Source organism: Python bivittatus, unplaced genomic scaffold (assembly GCF_059951505.1).
Source record: "Python bivittatus isolate LINGU-HERP-01145 unplaced genomic scaffold, Pbiv_v1 ctg000070_np1212, whole genome shotgun sequence".
Taxonomy (NCBI): Eukaryota; Metazoa; Chordata; class Lepidosauria; order Squamata; family Pythonidae; genus Python; species Python bivittatus.
In genome coordinates, this window is record NW_028277034.1 from 38,627,039 (window position 1) to 38,643,641 (window position 16,603).

General features: G+C 39.9%; 2 protein-coding genes across 11 annotated transcripts in view; both read right to left on the reverse strand.

Annotated features, from left to right (window-relative positions):
* NPNT (nephronectin) overlaps positions 1–4,355 on the reverse strand; it is a 65,453-nt gene extending 61,098 nt beyond the window's left edge. The window contains exon 1 of one of the 3 annotated variants that reach the window (XM_025169757.2): positions 3,792–4,355. In XM_025169757.2, coding sequence (XP_025025525.2) covers positions 3,792–3,862 — 71 coding nt within the window. In that variant the 5' untranslated portion in view covers positions 3,863–4,355. The remainder of the gene's footprint in view (positions 1–3,791) is intronic. The other 2 variants (XM_007433103.3, XM_007433104.3) reach the window with 2 other exon arrangements.
* A 6,069-nt stretch (positions 4,356–10,424) lies between these two features.
* Positions 10,425–16,603, reverse strand: part of GSTCD (glutathione S-transferase C-terminal domain containing) — a 45,999-nt gene continuing 39,820 nt past the window's right edge. For 4 of the 8 annotated variants that reach the window (XM_088133004.1, XM_088133007.1, XM_088133005.1 and 1 more), the window contains 2 exons: positions 12,056–14,025; positions 10,427–11,918 (listed from right to left, as the gene is read on the reverse strand). In XM_088133004.1, coding sequence (XP_087989130.1) covers positions 13,889–14,025 — 137 coding nt within the window. In that variant the 3' untranslated portion in view covers positions 10,427–11,918; positions 12,056–13,888. Of the gene's footprint in view, positions 14,026–16,603 lie in introns of all 8 variants that reach the window. The other 4 variants (XM_088133001.1, XM_088133003.1, XM_088133008.1 and 1 more) reach the window with 3 other exon arrangements.

A 16,603-nucleotide genomic window follows, 5' to 3' on the forward strand; every position in this document is an offset into this window, starting at 1 on the left:
TGGAATTGGGCAGTGCCTAAATTGAATTAAATAATAAATAAAGCATAGCCCATGTATTTGCCAGGCAAAGTTGGAGGACACTCCTGCTATAGGATGCAATGTGGGTGGTTTAAAGCCCTGCAGGCTGCGAGGATTAGCATCCTAGTCCTAATTAATATGTGGATTATGAGTTTGAAGCCTGTCCATTTCCAGGACTATTAGAAAATGTGATGGCAAGGCTAAATAAAGTTTAGCCCGATGACTGCTGATGTTAAATAGCAGAGGTTCAGTGTTCAGAGATGGGCCTTGGACACAAGAGTCAACCATTAGTAGTTTATTAGTAGTTCAAAGTGGGGAATCAGCAGACTTCTTAGGGCAAGCAACTCTTTCTGATGATGGATTCTATGAAGTTGCCAGTAGCACAAGTCTACTAGGGTCTGCAGTTGTATTTCCAAGCCCACATGGGTCTATAGTATAACTAGAAACTTTAACACAGTGCATTGTGTTGCAGGTCTGGACTTCACTAAATTTCTGGGTCCCCCAGCCTCTGAGCCTTTGGAGATTGGAACAGACTCCACACCTACAGCTCAGAGAGCCTAGTGTAATTATGTAATATGAAAGCAGGATTTGCTTATTACAAGATTTGCCAACTGATATAGCCATACAGTCTGCTATCCCTCACCATTCCCTAGGGTCTTCGTGAACTACAGAAACCAAGTTAGTCTGGAGACTTCTGTCTGTTCCAGTCAATAAACAGAGCAGGTGTGTGTTCTTTTCATGGCTTGGGGAAATCACAGGGAAAGCTAAACAGTCCCCATATACAGATTCCCATCTACATTTGTTCCTGACGACTGTTTGCATTGTAATACCTAGATAGGAAACATAGGAAAGAGCTTTGCAACTGTTATCTATGGATCCTGTGTTAACAAAGAAAATGGCTTGATAAATGAGGTCAAAGTAGTTATGATCTATTCAACAAATTGCACAAAGATAATACATCTGATAGATCTATCAATTACAGAGTAGATATAGCAACTAAGCAATGTATTTCAAAAGAAACTTGGGTTGCCTAAACTTGTCAAGGCTTGCCTATCATGCATCTTGACACAACTGAAATATTTGCAATGAATGGTGGAATATAATTTTGCCCTTAGTTTTACAGCTTGTCTGATTAATGCTTATTTTAGATATGCACTTAGAGATACCCAAGCATTCCTGGAAAACATACAGGTAGAGAAAGAAAGAAAGAAAGAAAGAAAGAAAGAAAGAAAGAAAGAAAGAAAGAAAGAAAGAAAGAAAGAAAGAAAGAGGGAGGGAGGGAGGGAGGGAGGGAGGGAGGAAGGAAGGAAGGAAGGAAGGAAGGAAGGAAGGAAGGAAGGAAGGAAGGAAAGAAAGAAAGAAAGAAAGAAAGAAAGAAAGAAAGAAAGAAAGAAAGAAAGAAAGAAAGAAAGTTTTATAGGATTACAAATATTCCCTGGTGTATTGTCAGCAGCACAATTTATCCGACAGGAGATAGGCATTCCTTCCTTGTGTCACCCACAAACACTGAAGCTACACAAATGCTAAACATAAGTTTTGGAGGTTGCAGTTACTTGGTTATGACAATCCATATAATTATGTATGAACAATGGGGAAACAACCACTTCAGCAATTAAAGTATTTTATATTAAAGCTCTTTCTTCCATATTTACCTTTTGTGAACATGTTATTTCCACAAAGCACAGGTAATAGAATACGATTAATATCCATAGAATATAATCATATGTTATGCTTACCAGCTCTACAGATGCAATAGCACAGCTCTAAGTAGCATGTCAATTAAACTAGAACAATTTTCATAGAATCATAAGGTTGGAAGGGACCTTGGAGGTCGTCTAGTCCAACCCCCTGCCCAAGGCAAGAGTCCTCATACCATCTCGGACAAACGGTTGTCCATCTTTTCTTGAAAACCTCCAGCGATGGAGCACCCACAACATCGGGAGGCGAGCTGTTCCACTGCTTAATAGTTCTGTCAGGAAATTCCTCCTTATTTCCAGGTTGGATTTCCCTCTGACGAGCTTCCACCCATTGCTTCTTGTCTTTTCCACGGGTGCTATGGAGAATAAATCAACACCCTCTTCCCTGTGGCAGCCCTTCAAGTATTGGAAGACTGCTATCGTGTCTCCCTTCAGTCTTCTCTTCATTAAGCTAAACATATCTAGTTCCTTTAGCATTCTTCATAGGATTTAGCCTCCAGCCCCCTTATCATCTTTGTTGCTCTTCTCTGCACTCTTTCTAGGGCCTCAGCATCTTTTTTCTATTGTGGTGACCAGAACTGGATGCAGTATTCCAAGTGTGGCCTCACCATGTGGTGTAGAGTGGTACTAACCCTTGATCTTGATACTATCCCTCTGTTGTTTGGTAATATTCTCCCTGCACATTCAAATGCAGACTCTTTGCATCTACATTACCGTACTAAAAAACCCCAACTCTAGCAAAAATCTACTGTGCTACTGGTCTCTGTTACTGGCAGGAGCGTTTAAAGTAAAAGATTAAACTTGATGGGTTGCACACAGAAGATTGTACACTTAAGGCCTGACATCCTCAAGTGGGACTACCTAATAATAGAGGGTTGCTATCAGTCAGTTTAGACCAGTGTTCCTCAACCTTAGGAACTTTAAGATGTATGGACTTCAACTCCCAGAATTCCCCAGCCAGCATGCTGGCTGGGAAATTCTGGGAGTTGAAATCCACACATCTTAAAGTTCCCAAGGTTGAGAAACACTGATTTAGACGCCGAATATAATTAACTGTCCAATGATCTGTTTTGGACTACTGCAGCTTCCTGTGTTAAAGCATAATCAATTCAGATTGGGATTCACAGCTATTCACACTTAATTAGGGATAAGTTCCATTGAATAGGGATGGCATTACTTTCAAACAAATGCCTAGATCCCAGCTGCGAGCCTTCCTAGTTTAGAAGCAGATGCTTCCCCCCTCAGAGAGAATCAGTGTGGTGCAGCGGCTAAGAGCCAGAACTACAAATCAGGAAATCTTGCGCTGAATAATTCTCCCATTCACAAAGTGGCTTGTTCCCCTGTGTTTGGAATTTGAGACTGACTATCCTCGAAGGATTGCTGGAATCCTTGTAACAATTCCAGTTTTATGATTTCCAGAGGGACAGCCTTAAATTAGTGAAAAACAAACCAAAACCAAAAATCCCAAATAGCAAACAGGAGTCTTCCGGGACCTTTAAAGAGATGTATTATTAACTCATGCATTTGATCAAATGGTTCCTCTAGGGAAGTGTGTGCTAATCATAGGCATATGAACTGCTTTCTGCACCTGAAGGCTAGGTCTTATTATGAAGAAAAGGAGAATAAAATAAAACACCGTCTTTCATTTCTCTACTCATTTAGGGTTTCTTAGGGTCTCACAAACTCTGTGGATTCTTATTGGGATCTATACAGGTGCCTCCGTCACTGATGCCACACAGCTCTGCTTCCTCAAGTAAGTGCAAACTTCCACAGTTGTACTTTGTAAGTGCAAAGTGCCAGCTTTTGTACGGAGCATACTCTGGATCCTGTGCAAAGAGAAGGGAGTGCAGCCTGATTCCACCTCCAACAGGTTTTCTGCCCTCTCTGAGCCATTCAGATGTTAGTGGGGAAAACAGAAGGCAGCGCCAAGGTCGTGAATTGCTCCCTTCCCTTAGCAAATTGGAGAATTTCTCATTCTCCGCCAGGTCTGAACAGAAGCGTGCCTTCAGGCTGTTACCCTTTCTTTCTTCTCCCCAACCCCTTCCTTCCACAAAACTGGTCAAAGTCTTTGCTTACCTTCCGTCAAAGTCCCCCAACGCCTCCAGATAAAGCCAGGATAAAACGAGGACCCTCAAAGATAAATCCATTTCGGGAATGGAAGAGACAGACAGAGACAGACAGACAGAGAGAGAGAGAGACAGAAAAAGAGGAGAAGAAGAACAGCCCTGGCGCTCTCGGCCACCGGCGGCAGCGGCAGGTTGGAGAGATGCAAGAGGCGAAGGCACCGGGGCGGCCCCGGCTCTTCTCGGAGGCGCCCTCCACCCAGCCCAGCCCAGCCCAGCCCAGCCCAGCGCACTGGGAACGGAACGCCGACAGGGACCTCCGGGTCGCCGCGGCTGCAGCTAATCCAGTTCCCCGGAGGAGGCGAGGAGGAGAAGAGAAGTCGGCGAACAACGCAAGCGGCAGGAGGGAGCCCCCAGCGCGCGTCCCTGTCTGACGCTCCCCTCCCTTTGGGGCTCGGAGGCGGCCACGCCGCCCGCTGCCGGGAAGGGGCTGAAGCGCAGGCGTGCGCGTCCCGGCTCGCCTTCGGGGAGCGTGGGAGAAGCTCGGCGGAGAGCGTTTGGCCGATCTTAGCGCCAGGCTCCCGGCGGAAGGGAGACGGCGGCAGTTTCAGACGGCTTATTGGAAGCAAACGGAATGGCAAAACAAAGGCGCGGGGCCTCCGACGGTGTTTACTGGTGGGTGTCCCAAAGGAAGCCACTTTTGATGAGGACATCAGTTGCCCACGCCAGGGCCTGTCTCTTTAGGAAGGAGGGCATGGGGGAACTGCCCCGCTGCACTTAATGGGGTTGAATGAAGTATAGTTCAGTCAAGACAATAACTTATTAAGCTGAAATGCAATGGGCAGAAAACAATGGATAGCAACCATATTATTTTATTTCATGTGTATTCCAACCCTCTGTGGAAGTTTTTTTTTTTTTTTCCTGGTGCCTTCCAGTCAGTTTTTGACTCCTGGCAAGTGCCTTGGCAAGATTTCAGAAGCAATTTGCCATTGCCTCCTTCCTAGGGCTGAGAGAGAGTGGCTGGCCCAAGGTCACTCAGCTGGTTTTGTGCCTAAGGCGGGACTAGTACTCAGGGTCTCCCAGATTTCTAGCTTGATGCCTTAACCACTACACCAAACTGACCCTACAGGTGATTTGCCACAATTTAAAAAAAAATACAAGTGTAAATAAATGCAACAAAATTAATTCAATAAAAATCAAAATCAATCATTGAAACAATTAATGAAAAGTTTGCAGAAGAGATGCTTTGGGCTATCCTCCTAAATGCTGGGAGTGTAGGAGTCAAACCTAGCTCAGTAGGGAGTACATTCCATAACTTGAGAGCCATAGGAGATCCTTCCCCACATAGCCATAGCAATGGTTCAGACAGGGTGGGGAGGCATCTTCAGAGGAGTTCCAGCAGATCTATGTAAGCAGGAAAATTCATAACAAGAGAGGCACCCCTCAAATAATGAGGTCCTAAGCCACTTAGAGCTTCAAAGGTCAATACCAAGACCTTAAATTGTGCCCTATGAGCAATGGGCAGTAGTCCAGATCATTCACTATAGGATTCATATGATCCCTGTATCTTGCTCAGGTCAGTAGCCAGTTGTAATTTCCAGTTACTTTCAAGGGTACCTCACAAAAGGTGCATTGAACTAGTCAAGACGGGTTTTAACTGAGGCATGGATCACTATCATTAAGTCAAAGCAGCTCAGGAAGTGTTGCACTTGGTGCACTACCATAATTGTGCAAAATTTGCTGCCACTTGCAAATCCAGAAACAGTTGGGGATCCAGGAGCAGTCCCAAACTGTGAACCTGCTCTTTCTGGAAGAGTGCAGTCCCACCTAGGACAAGCTTCACCTCAGTCCCCAGCCAAGCACCTCCTTTTAATTTAATTTCAGCTTCTCTCTCATCCAGCCCTTCATCGAGGCAACATTCAAGGGTACTGATTGTTCCTTTGGAGTTAAGAGGCAGGTAGAATAGAGTGGGGTAGAAGAATAGAGTGTCACTGGCATCCTGGTAGCATTTCCCCATAAAGGGTTCACATAGATGTTAAACAGCATAGGAGATGAGAGAACCATATGGCATACCCTAGGTCAATACCTAGTGGTCAAACAATATTCCTCCAGCACCACCTTCTGGGCACATTCTGAAATAAGGTTTGGTGTCCATCCAAAACCATGTCCCCAAGGCCCAACTTGTTAGAAGGCCCAAAAGGTTGAAAGCTGTCAAGAGGTCCAAGAGAAGTGAAGGGTTGCACTTCCCCCCAGCTATGATCTCTGGTATAGATCATTAATCCAGATGACCAAAGCAGTCTCAATATTGTATCCTGGAAGAAACACTGTTGAAATGGGTCTAGAAATGATGCATCTGGAGTTATGTCATCACTTTATCAACACCATATCCAAGAATAGAATATTTGAGATTGGCCTGTAACTAGAAAGATCTTCCAGGGCGGGGGGGGGGGCGCTTATTAAATGAGGATTTCTGCATACCTTTAGCATGCAGGTCACATCCCCCACTCAAGGAAGAATTGATCACCTCCTTTAATTGTGAGGTCTGTCTGAACCTGGCTGTTTTACTCTGCCAGAAAAGACAAGGAATGAGCAAGTAAGTGATGGCTTTCATCTCTCCACATACCCTGTCCATATCCTCAAGTTCTACAGGCTGAAAAGAACCAATGTGAACATGACTTGCCCCAATAGTGGATCCCAAACTGAAGCAAATCTGATTTTATCTGCAAAAAAAAAAAAAAAATGAAAATTGCTCAGAGCAGGCTTCCAAATTTGGCTCTCTCCCCCAAGATCCTGATTGAGATGCAGCACCATATGGAAAAGCATCACAGGACTGTCCTGTGCAGACATAATGGAGGCAGAGAGGTGCCTTCTTATGGCATTTGCTGGTACAGACAGTATTTCAAGTGTCTTAAGAGTGCAACAGTCTAAAAATCAGAAGATAAATGGGCCTGAAAAAGCCACTCTATGGTTCTGACTGATTGATCACTATAGTTCCTCTATTTGTACTTCCACTCTCTATTTGCTTCATTGTTCTCAGATCTCCAATAAACTAAGACGCCAAGTGACTCCTGCTAGAGAGAAGAGGGCATTTAGATGCTATAGTACAAACTATTCAGGCCATCACTGTATTCCAGATCAGGCAGGACTTTGGTAATATGCAGACAGATTAGATGGGAAATTCTTCAAGTGCATCCAAAACACCATCCAGATTCATTCATACCTTATTTGGATCTTTTTAACAAAGGTTTATAGCACCAATAGAGGAGAATATACGTAGCTCAGGGTTGAACTGTAAGTCCTTGGGGTTCTCTGAGCTTGGTTGTTTTCTTGCAAACGTAGCCAAGTAATGAAACATTTGCAAGAAAACAACCAAGCTCAGAGAACCCCAAGGACTTCAAAGGTTTATAGCAGCTGCCAGTCTAAGTATGCCCAGAGAGTGACCTGCCCATTATCCTGGAGTTACAGAAAGATCCTCTATCAGATCATTAGTACAGAATACCAGATCCATTGTGTGTCCTCCTGGATGTGCAGAGCCAGATACCAACTAGGACAAATCCATGAATCCTGACCCATTTCTCCTGGGGCAACCTCAGCATGGACACTGAAATCCTCAAGACAAAAAGTCCAGAGCAATGCCAACAATCATCCTGGCTAGAGAGTGTGCTGATCAACAAGTGCACAGTATCCTGAGTGTATCCTTACATTGTCTCAGCTTTCTGAATGCAGCAGCAAACAGAAAATTGGCAGACATGTCAGATGGAGCTTGGTCAACAAGATGAATACAGCTGCTGCACCTGTTGGCACCTGTTGGCTCATGCCTTTCCTTGGGCTTGTATGATAGCTGCATGGTCCCAGGAAAATAAATGCTTCCACTAAGGAGGTATTAAAAAGGTGCATGTCATTATCATTAATGCTTCTTTAACTCAATGCTTTCCTTCCTGAGACCAGGAAAACGTGCAGTTTCTTTAAAAGGTACCTACGGGTGCAGCAAGCATAACCACATCCCTTCAAAGCTTTTTCTACTTTGGATCTGAATAGCTGCACAATCCTACAAGCTTTCCATAACATCTACTATGGTCAGATTAGCTCTGAAATAAGGGCTCTTCTAAAACTCTTGTGATCCCTAAGAGGAGACCCATGTTAAGCTGTCTGGAATTGATTGAAATTGCAGTCCCCAAAAGTCTGAAGTGCACCAGATTGCCTCAGATAAAACAAATGTATTCAGCTGGCAAGTTTCACATATGCACATCTTTTGGCCACACTGTTTACAACTTCCCTCCTCTACCCATATGTTTTATATTTATTCATTTAACTTACTGCACTGACTATAATTTTCTGCTGCTTTTCAGTTATCTGATATACAAAGCAGTTCACATTATTAAAAGCAAGACCACTGAAATAAAATAAAAACCAGTGAAATAGCATACAGTATGCACCTCTTGAACAATGGGAGCTCAAGTCAAGAGGTGCAGCTGTGACTTTTCTAGGCAGATGCAGATGGGTTGAGCAACTGCAGCAATGATGGGGTCATGGACAGAACTCTAAAAGAAAGCACCCAAATCCTGCAGCTGCTTTTGACAGGAGAATCCCTATCCTTCATGCCCCCATTTCTTGCCCTGAAAATTTAGCAAGTTCCATCAAGCCAAGACTTCTTCAAGTTGAGCTCAGCCTCTGGACAAACATCATGTAGTTTTGTCACTGTCTTTTTTCTGGGGTGGTTTGTGACTCCCAGTGTAGCCTATGGCTGGTATTTCTGGGTCCCCATCCAGTACTAACCAGGTCCAACACTGCTTAGCTTTTAGATCAGCCAGTAGCTGGGCAGACTCTCTTTTAGTAATTTTTAAAGTGTTCTCAGGGTTGTAAAGCTTAAAAACTTTTTTTTAAAAAAGAAGCCCCAATAAAACTAACTAAAGGTGGTGATAAAATGGGGAATAAGGGTAATATTGCAAGTAATAAAACCAGAGGCTCTTTAATACTTGAAAAAAAACCTTGCCTAAACAAGCAGATTTTTAAAGGCTGTTTAAAAGGGGCAAGTTTCCACATCTTACGATTGCATAATTCACAATGGAGGTGCCAGCTATTTTCGATGGAGTTGTGCCCTTGCAGAAGGGGCAGGTGTGCAGTTAGGGAGTACTCTTTGAGTCTGCTGTCACTGGCTTTGCAGGTGGTGGCAATGGCTCCCTAAGAAGCTGAATTTGGTTCCCATCTTTCCAGTAATTAGGCAATTGGCAAAAATACATTTCTTTTTCTACATTCTAAATTTTTATTTTGTGATTTAACTTTGGTTTTACTTTAATCTGGATCTATTTTACTGTCATGCTTTATACTCTCTATCTTCAGTTGTTGCAAGATGCTTCGAGTGTTGGAGTTAATAGGATAGTAGGATATCAATTCAATAATTAATGTGGTATCCACACTTACCTTAAATCTTTCACTGTTGCCATGTGCAGTGATGAAGACTTATGACCGAGTTCACTTTTCACACTAAGACATGTGATTTGGCTGATTTTGGTACAGAGAGTTGCACCAAACTAGCTATTGTGGTTTGGACAATATGAGCCCAAACAAAAACTTAAAGTAGACTCCAAAGTGCCTGGAAAGTTGAGTCAATCTTCTGATTTGTGTCAGTGCATATCATCCTTGACATCACTAAGAGAATATAGTGAGTTTTGTCCAGTAGACTTTGGTTAAACAACTTAAAATTTCAGAAGAGTGATTTTCATCAGGGCTGCAGGAATATCAAATTCTCCTTCCTGTCTGCTGCAATCTTGATAACTTGCTGCCCTTCAACAGCAATTATTTGCATGTTAAAGGACATGCACGTTACACACAAAAATTAATTTAACAACTTATTTGGGCTCCATGTTAGAATTGAAAATAGTTAAATACATGAAAGCCATAGTGGCATTTATTTACAGTCCAGCCTGCCATAAAAATTGCAAATATAAATTGATACACAACTATGGAAAGATATATGATTAATTTTGTATGGCCTTTTGTATTGCTTATCCTAAAAATATCCCTCACTGTCAGAATTGGAATGAAGTAGATGTACCTGCCTTATTCAGCAACAAAATTCTTAACAAATTCACCTTCTAGGAAGCTGATAAACAAAGGACCTCTAAGAGGCAGGGAGGCAGAAAATGTTCCCTCTTTCCTCTTATTGCAATTTCCTCTTTCTTCTTATTGCAATTCTTTGGTGTAGGTTTTTTTTTTTTTTAAATCAGTTAAAGTAAATGAATAGGTAAACTGAAAATCTCTTTTAATAAAAAAAGTATCATTCCATCTGATAATCTTAAATATTCAATATTGAACCATACTCTGGATGCATGGGGCCTAGGGAAAATGCCTATTTTTTTAAAAAAAAGTTAAATCTGCATGCTTGTGTATGGCATTCAAGCAATTGAGCATTGCAATTTTAGAAAAATAAATTAGGAGACCTAGCCCGAATTCTGTGACTCTGTAATTTGGCCTTTGTCAGATAAATTTGACAGGGTTGTCACATCAGTCTCTGTAACACATACTTGCACCATTAAACTTTATGCCAGCATGAAAGTTAGGAGCTAAAAATAAAGCACGTAAAGTGCTGTGACCTTTTTGAAGGCAAAAAAAAGAATGCTTGAAAGCCAGTTGCCAATTTGAAAATGTACCCCTGGAATGCTGTGTTAATACACCCTAAACCACAACCCCAATTGGAACACTACAATCTTAAAGAAAAAAATAACCTAGAAAGCACAGTTGAGCAGATAAAATTACGAGTAGTGTAGATTGGGAAATCATGTTATAATTTAAGCATCCACTCTAGTTGCTGATACATGATGGTGAACAAATGCCGAGTATGTCAAACAGAAAAATTCCAATAATAGGTTATATTTACAATGTTTGATTAGGGTGAAATGACTGAATGGGCATCCTGAAATGTTCATGGCTTCATATAGATTTTCATCAGTTCACCTTGGTAATAGACAGCATAAGATGATTAACAAAATAATACTTTTAGAGAAAATGTTCATTTCCACTCCCAAATGGCATTCTCTAACCATTAAGACTGAAATAGAAATTTATTCAGGCAGGAATAAATGTGTTTAAGTAGGGAGAAACAAATATGGGAGGATTTGTTGTCATAGGCAGAGGAAGTAATCCTGACATATCAAATTAATTTGTTTTTGCCCCGTTAAAAAAGTGCAATATAGCAAGATGATTTCTTGCCCAGAAACACGTGTGTTGTGTCAGGATCCTAACTGGTGATGGTAATCATGTTCTGATCACCATACCTCTTTGGACTACTGCAATGAACGTTATGTGGGGCTACTGTTGAAGATAACCCAGAAACTAGAGTTATAAAAACGTAGAAGATCGATTCCTGATAGGTCAACTCCATCATGTGAAAATAACACATCTGTTAAAAGGTCTCCCACTGAATTCAAATCTGCAAGTTGCCAAAATCAAATCTGCTCATCTTGTCTGGTCATCTAGTGAGGAGGAGGTATCCACTCCTCCTCGTGAAGTTTTTGGGACAGAGACCAAGTAACAGACCTTCCCAGAGGCGGTCCTATTTTTATCAAGCACCCCCCCCACCTCGTAAGTACAGGCAGCCTCTACTCTACAGACATCTCTAAAACTAAGCAAAGAGTGTTGTTCCAACAGGCATTTACCCTTTATTATAGTTTAATTGAACGGTGCCTATGATGTGTTAGATTTTTATTGATTTTTATTATCTGTAATTTTTATTGCATTTGAATTGGGGCAGATTATTGTTAAATAAATAAATGTTAAATAAATAAATATTTGTTATATGAGGTATCCACAAAAAAGCATCTGATTTTTTCATCTTGTAGTACTGTGGTGTGGCCAATGTGCAAGATATTCTCCCATATCTACTGAGGAACTTCCAGAGTGCTTCTAGATCTGATTTTCTCCAACCATGATCTGGATAGCAGATTTGTCACTTATGAAACTTCATTCATAAGCTCATAAAATATCATTGAGCCCTTTTGCTTAGCCATCTGCTTCTCTCTCTTTCTTCCACTGCGTAGGTAAACAGCGAACACATTGACTTGGTACTTTTCAGGGTTTCCAACTGCTACCAAATTCCAGCATTTTTTTTCATTCTGATGTGTGAGTTGTTTTGGATAATAAGCTTTTAGAGTAAAAAAAAAAAAAAAAGCTGATTTCAGTAATTACGTATCAAACTTCTTTCTACAGCCATCAGTTTTATAATACTGTATTCACACCTTTGTCACTTAATGCTTTGGTAATGAAACAGAATGGTAATACCAGAGATATTTCCTTGTAGATTTGTTCTGACTTTCTTCTGGAAGTTCAAGGCTGCATACATGTGGGTTTTCCTTCCTTTTGCCCTCACAGGAATGAAGTGTGAACAAATTGCCTTGGGACTGTCTTAAATATGCAGTACAAAGTAATAAAAGCAAAAACTATCATTAAATGTGAAATGGACCATCTTAAATGTTCTGTATACATTTCCTATTGAAAGAATACAATAAAAATAGTCTCAAAAATACATTATACTGATATAAAAAAGTTAACACAACAGAAAGATAACAAGAAAAAAAATATGCTGATAGGTTATACCATCAAAATACTAAACAGGTACAAAAACCACTCAAAACAAAATGTTTCTTAACAGAATTATTAAACATATTGCTCTCTCTTTGATTAAGTGTAAGAAATCTTTAATTTTTCAGGCAAGAAATATGAGAGAAGAAACAAAATCTAGCCTGAAATATTAGAGATTTCTGAGCTCTGTAGAGGATAAGAATTTTGAATATTTTATCCAGCCCTGACATTGCTGTAGGAGCAACTGAGTCTACTCAAATGAATTAATTTTGGAGGAGGTTTACAGTTCATTGCTTCGGTAAACAAAACCAAACCAAAACACTGTAATAGTTTGAAGAGTGTTTTGTATTTGGTTATACTACTTTACCTTCTGAGGAATCTATCTGAATGACTAATGACAACATAAGTTAAAATGAGTTTTAAAAAATGAGCTGAAACAAATTAAAGCCTGAAAAAAGGAAAAGGAAAAGCAGCGCTATTTCAGTGTTTTTTGAGGGGGACCAAACTATAACTCACACATGACCGCATATCTCAAAATACAAACAATGAGTTCCCCTAGAGAAAAGGGAGAAAAAAAAATGAAGTAGAGGCATGTGGGTTTTTTTCTGCTGCAACTGTCCTTCCCACAGTAGTTTTCTTTTCTGTGTCCTCTTCCTCCCCCACATTCATGTTCCCAATGGAAAGCATGGAGCTTAATCCTCACAGGGAAAAAAAACTGAAGGAAGAAAGAGAAGAGTTGCAGCAAAAAAAGGTAAATGCACATATACACATTTAAAGAATGTATTGCAAATTCGCTTTGTCCTACAAAGGACAGTCATCAAAGTTAATGCATGAATCTACCTGTAAATTACATACTGTAAATACAGTACATAATTTGACCTGAAGCATTCCCTAGATGACCTTGGCTATCTTGAAAAAAGCTAAGGAAAATTGGACCTGGTTAGTACTTTAATGGGAGACTACCAGAAATATTGAAGACTCTAGGCTAGACTGGGAAATTGCAAAAACTACATCGAAGTTGACCACACAGTGATCAGAAGTTGTGAGATTTTTTTTATTTAGAATATACTTTTCTAAGAAAAAAAAGATTAAAACATTTGACCAAAATGATACTTCGCACCTACAGTAATATAGTTATTACCGAGCAGAGAAGATATAATTGTAAGATTTTGAAAATAAGATACTGTGATTTGTTCTCTAGTTGAATATTGATAAGCCCAAAACACTTGCAAAATATATTTCCCAACATGCAAGACCAATTTTCACAGAAAAGGAAATCATTTTTCCAGAATTTATTGGTTGCTGTCATAATGGGAGACAGATGAAAATTTTGGGAGAGCCAGCTGTCATTTAATCACACATTTCAAGCAGGAATTAGGAAGCTTTGCAAGATAGCCCCCACTGCCTTTCCTTCCTTTTTCTGGAGACAACTGATTCAAGATGTACAGTGTCTCCTTTCCAGTCTCCAAAATGTTACTGTCCTTTGATCAAGAGAGCTAAGTATTAATTCAACTTGATAGAAAAACCTTTGAACTAAACTGGGACACCAGTTATCAAATTATTCTTTGGGGAACATGACTGTGGTTCCATGGTTATCACTTGGACTGAGTAGTTGCTTCTTTCCACACTCCAAGCCCGGTCAAGGTCCACCAATCCCATGCATTGTTTACCTAAAATATATGAACAGAGTATGTATGTATGTATATGATATATATATATGATAATGTGATATAGAAATGAGCATTTTGACAGCAATTAAATTATAATAATCTTTATGAGAGGATTCATGTAGGAATATTGCTGTCTCTGGTATTCTAGGCCCAGACTCCATAGGAATTTACAGGCAGTTAAAACAATCTAAATGCTACTGTACCTGCTATGCTGACAGACAGTTAAGGTGTTAGACTAGGACTGGGGAGACCCAAGCTCCAGATCTCCCACAATCATAGAAGCTTACTGGTTAACTTGGGCCAGCAACTATCTCTCATCCCAACCTGTCCTATAGAGTTATAGTTGGAAGGAAATTGGAGGAAAGGCAAGATATAATAATAATAGCAACAATACTAATAACACTGTATGCTACTTCATAATCAATGTTAGGTGAAAATAAAATTTTAGACATCTACCAATTTTATATGTCTAGTGACTACCTTGATTATATTATGTAAATACATAAAATAAATCCCTGTAACAGTTATATCCAGAGACAGAATAGTATAGAAATTATTTGTATGTTGTTAAGAGGCTGAGAAAGTAGAAATAATAGAGGAGTAGCAAAAAGAAAATGTATCATTTTGTTTGAAACAGTAATTTAGGTTGAAAATGGAACAAAGGTCTTACTGAGAACAAAGGGAGAATGTTGACAGCACAGTCCTAAGCATTCAATGGTAAATATTCAAAAGTAAGTTCCACTGGTTCAGAAAGCACTACTTTCAGGTAAGGCTAGTCAAGATTACAGCTTAACTGCGCCCCAGCGCATTTCAGTGCCTGTTTTTAGGGAACATGTGTTTCGTGCTAATCTGATCTGACCTTTCCCCCCCAGTCATCTGAAAATAAAACCACACACCCATTTGCAAGTTTAAAAGGTGAAGAAAGATGACTGAAATAGAAAAGACTTTTAATGGAGTGGATCAGCCTAATGTCAAGTATAACTTCAGTACTAACAAGAAAAGAAGAAGAACACAAAAGGTAGAGAGGGAGGGAAAGAAGATGTTTGAGGTTCAGAAATTTCTGCTTTCCCTATTTTATCCTTGAAGGGAAAAAGAACTGCCTGAAATGCTGAATCAACATTTAAAAGCGCACAAAGACCCACCCATTCTACCCTTCCTTATGTGACACATTTCCTTTCTGTATCACCAAAGTACTGGAAAAAGGCTCACTCCCACCTGGTGAATGACACCTTTCAAATTCACAGCTGTGATGATAACAGCATAATTTGCTAACAAATATTGGGATTGCTTTAAAGGTCTGCCAGATTTACTGAGAGATACAAAAGGTTAGAATATCTTATCCTTAGCATTACCTCATGTACTCTTAACCACAGAGACTGAATATTATATGCAGGTGTTTAGAAGCACTTTATTTATTGTTAATACTTCTGTGATATAGCCTGTAACTAAAACTTTCACCAATATCCATCCTCATTTTTTTCTCCTGATTAATTATGTGCCATCAAGTCATTGTTGACTCTTAGCAACCAGATAGAAAGAAAGAAAGAAAGATAGATAGATAGATAGATAGATAGATAGATAGATAGATAGATAGATAGATAGACAGACAGATTTTTCCCTTACTTATCCCAAATATTTTACTTCAAATATTTGTAGTTCCCTAAGATATTTAATAATGACTAGAATGTAAAATTAGTAAGAATGAAGCCCCTCCCCAAATCTGTAGAAGAGTTTGAAAAACAGTAAAATAAATCAGTGTTAGGAATTTAGTCAACAGCCAGAGTTTCTCAGGGCAGAAGAATCAGCTTTGGTAAAAACCAATCACCAAGCTTTAAGGCTAATAGGCACAGGACAAAAAGTTTGTTACAGAATGTGAAAGATGGGAGAAAGAGATACTAGAATTAGAGTGGGGATAAATAGGGAACTGCACCTTCATGCTAACAGACAGCCATCAACCATTAGTGAGTTCTTACTGGTATGCAATAAAGATTCCTAACTAGCTGTGCCCGTTATGTGTCTGAAAGACTTAAACTAAGGATGAACCTAGAGCCTGGTCAAGCCATGCTGTCAAGTACTTGGAAAACTGCTGAGATCTTACCAGTGAGCCTAATAATGTCTGTTCTATCCAAGTTGGATAGCCTACTTCTCTTTAAATTGTTATTGTAAATTATGTCGCATTTCATTCTTTTTAATACTTTATAGTGCTATGTTTTATGACCTATTTATTGATTTTGATAATATGATTTCCAGACTTATTGCTTGTTTTTATGATTCATTGACCACCTTGGATATCTATCCACATATTTATTATACATAATTAAATTGTGAAAGTTGTTTGACGATATAAGCACTTAGCACAAAGAATGGACTGTGGTTGAGTGTGAGATTATTGCAAGAAAACCAGTTTCACAGATAACACCCATTTTACATCGATCACAAAAATCAGGAAACAGATTTTGCAGAGAGAGACAGGGAGACAGAACTAGTGTGACTCTTAATGAAACCTGCATCTGCAAGGCCAAGGCTGCTAGAATAGCAGCGTTCCCAAGATTCTTCATGGTTGACAGGAGATTGGAAT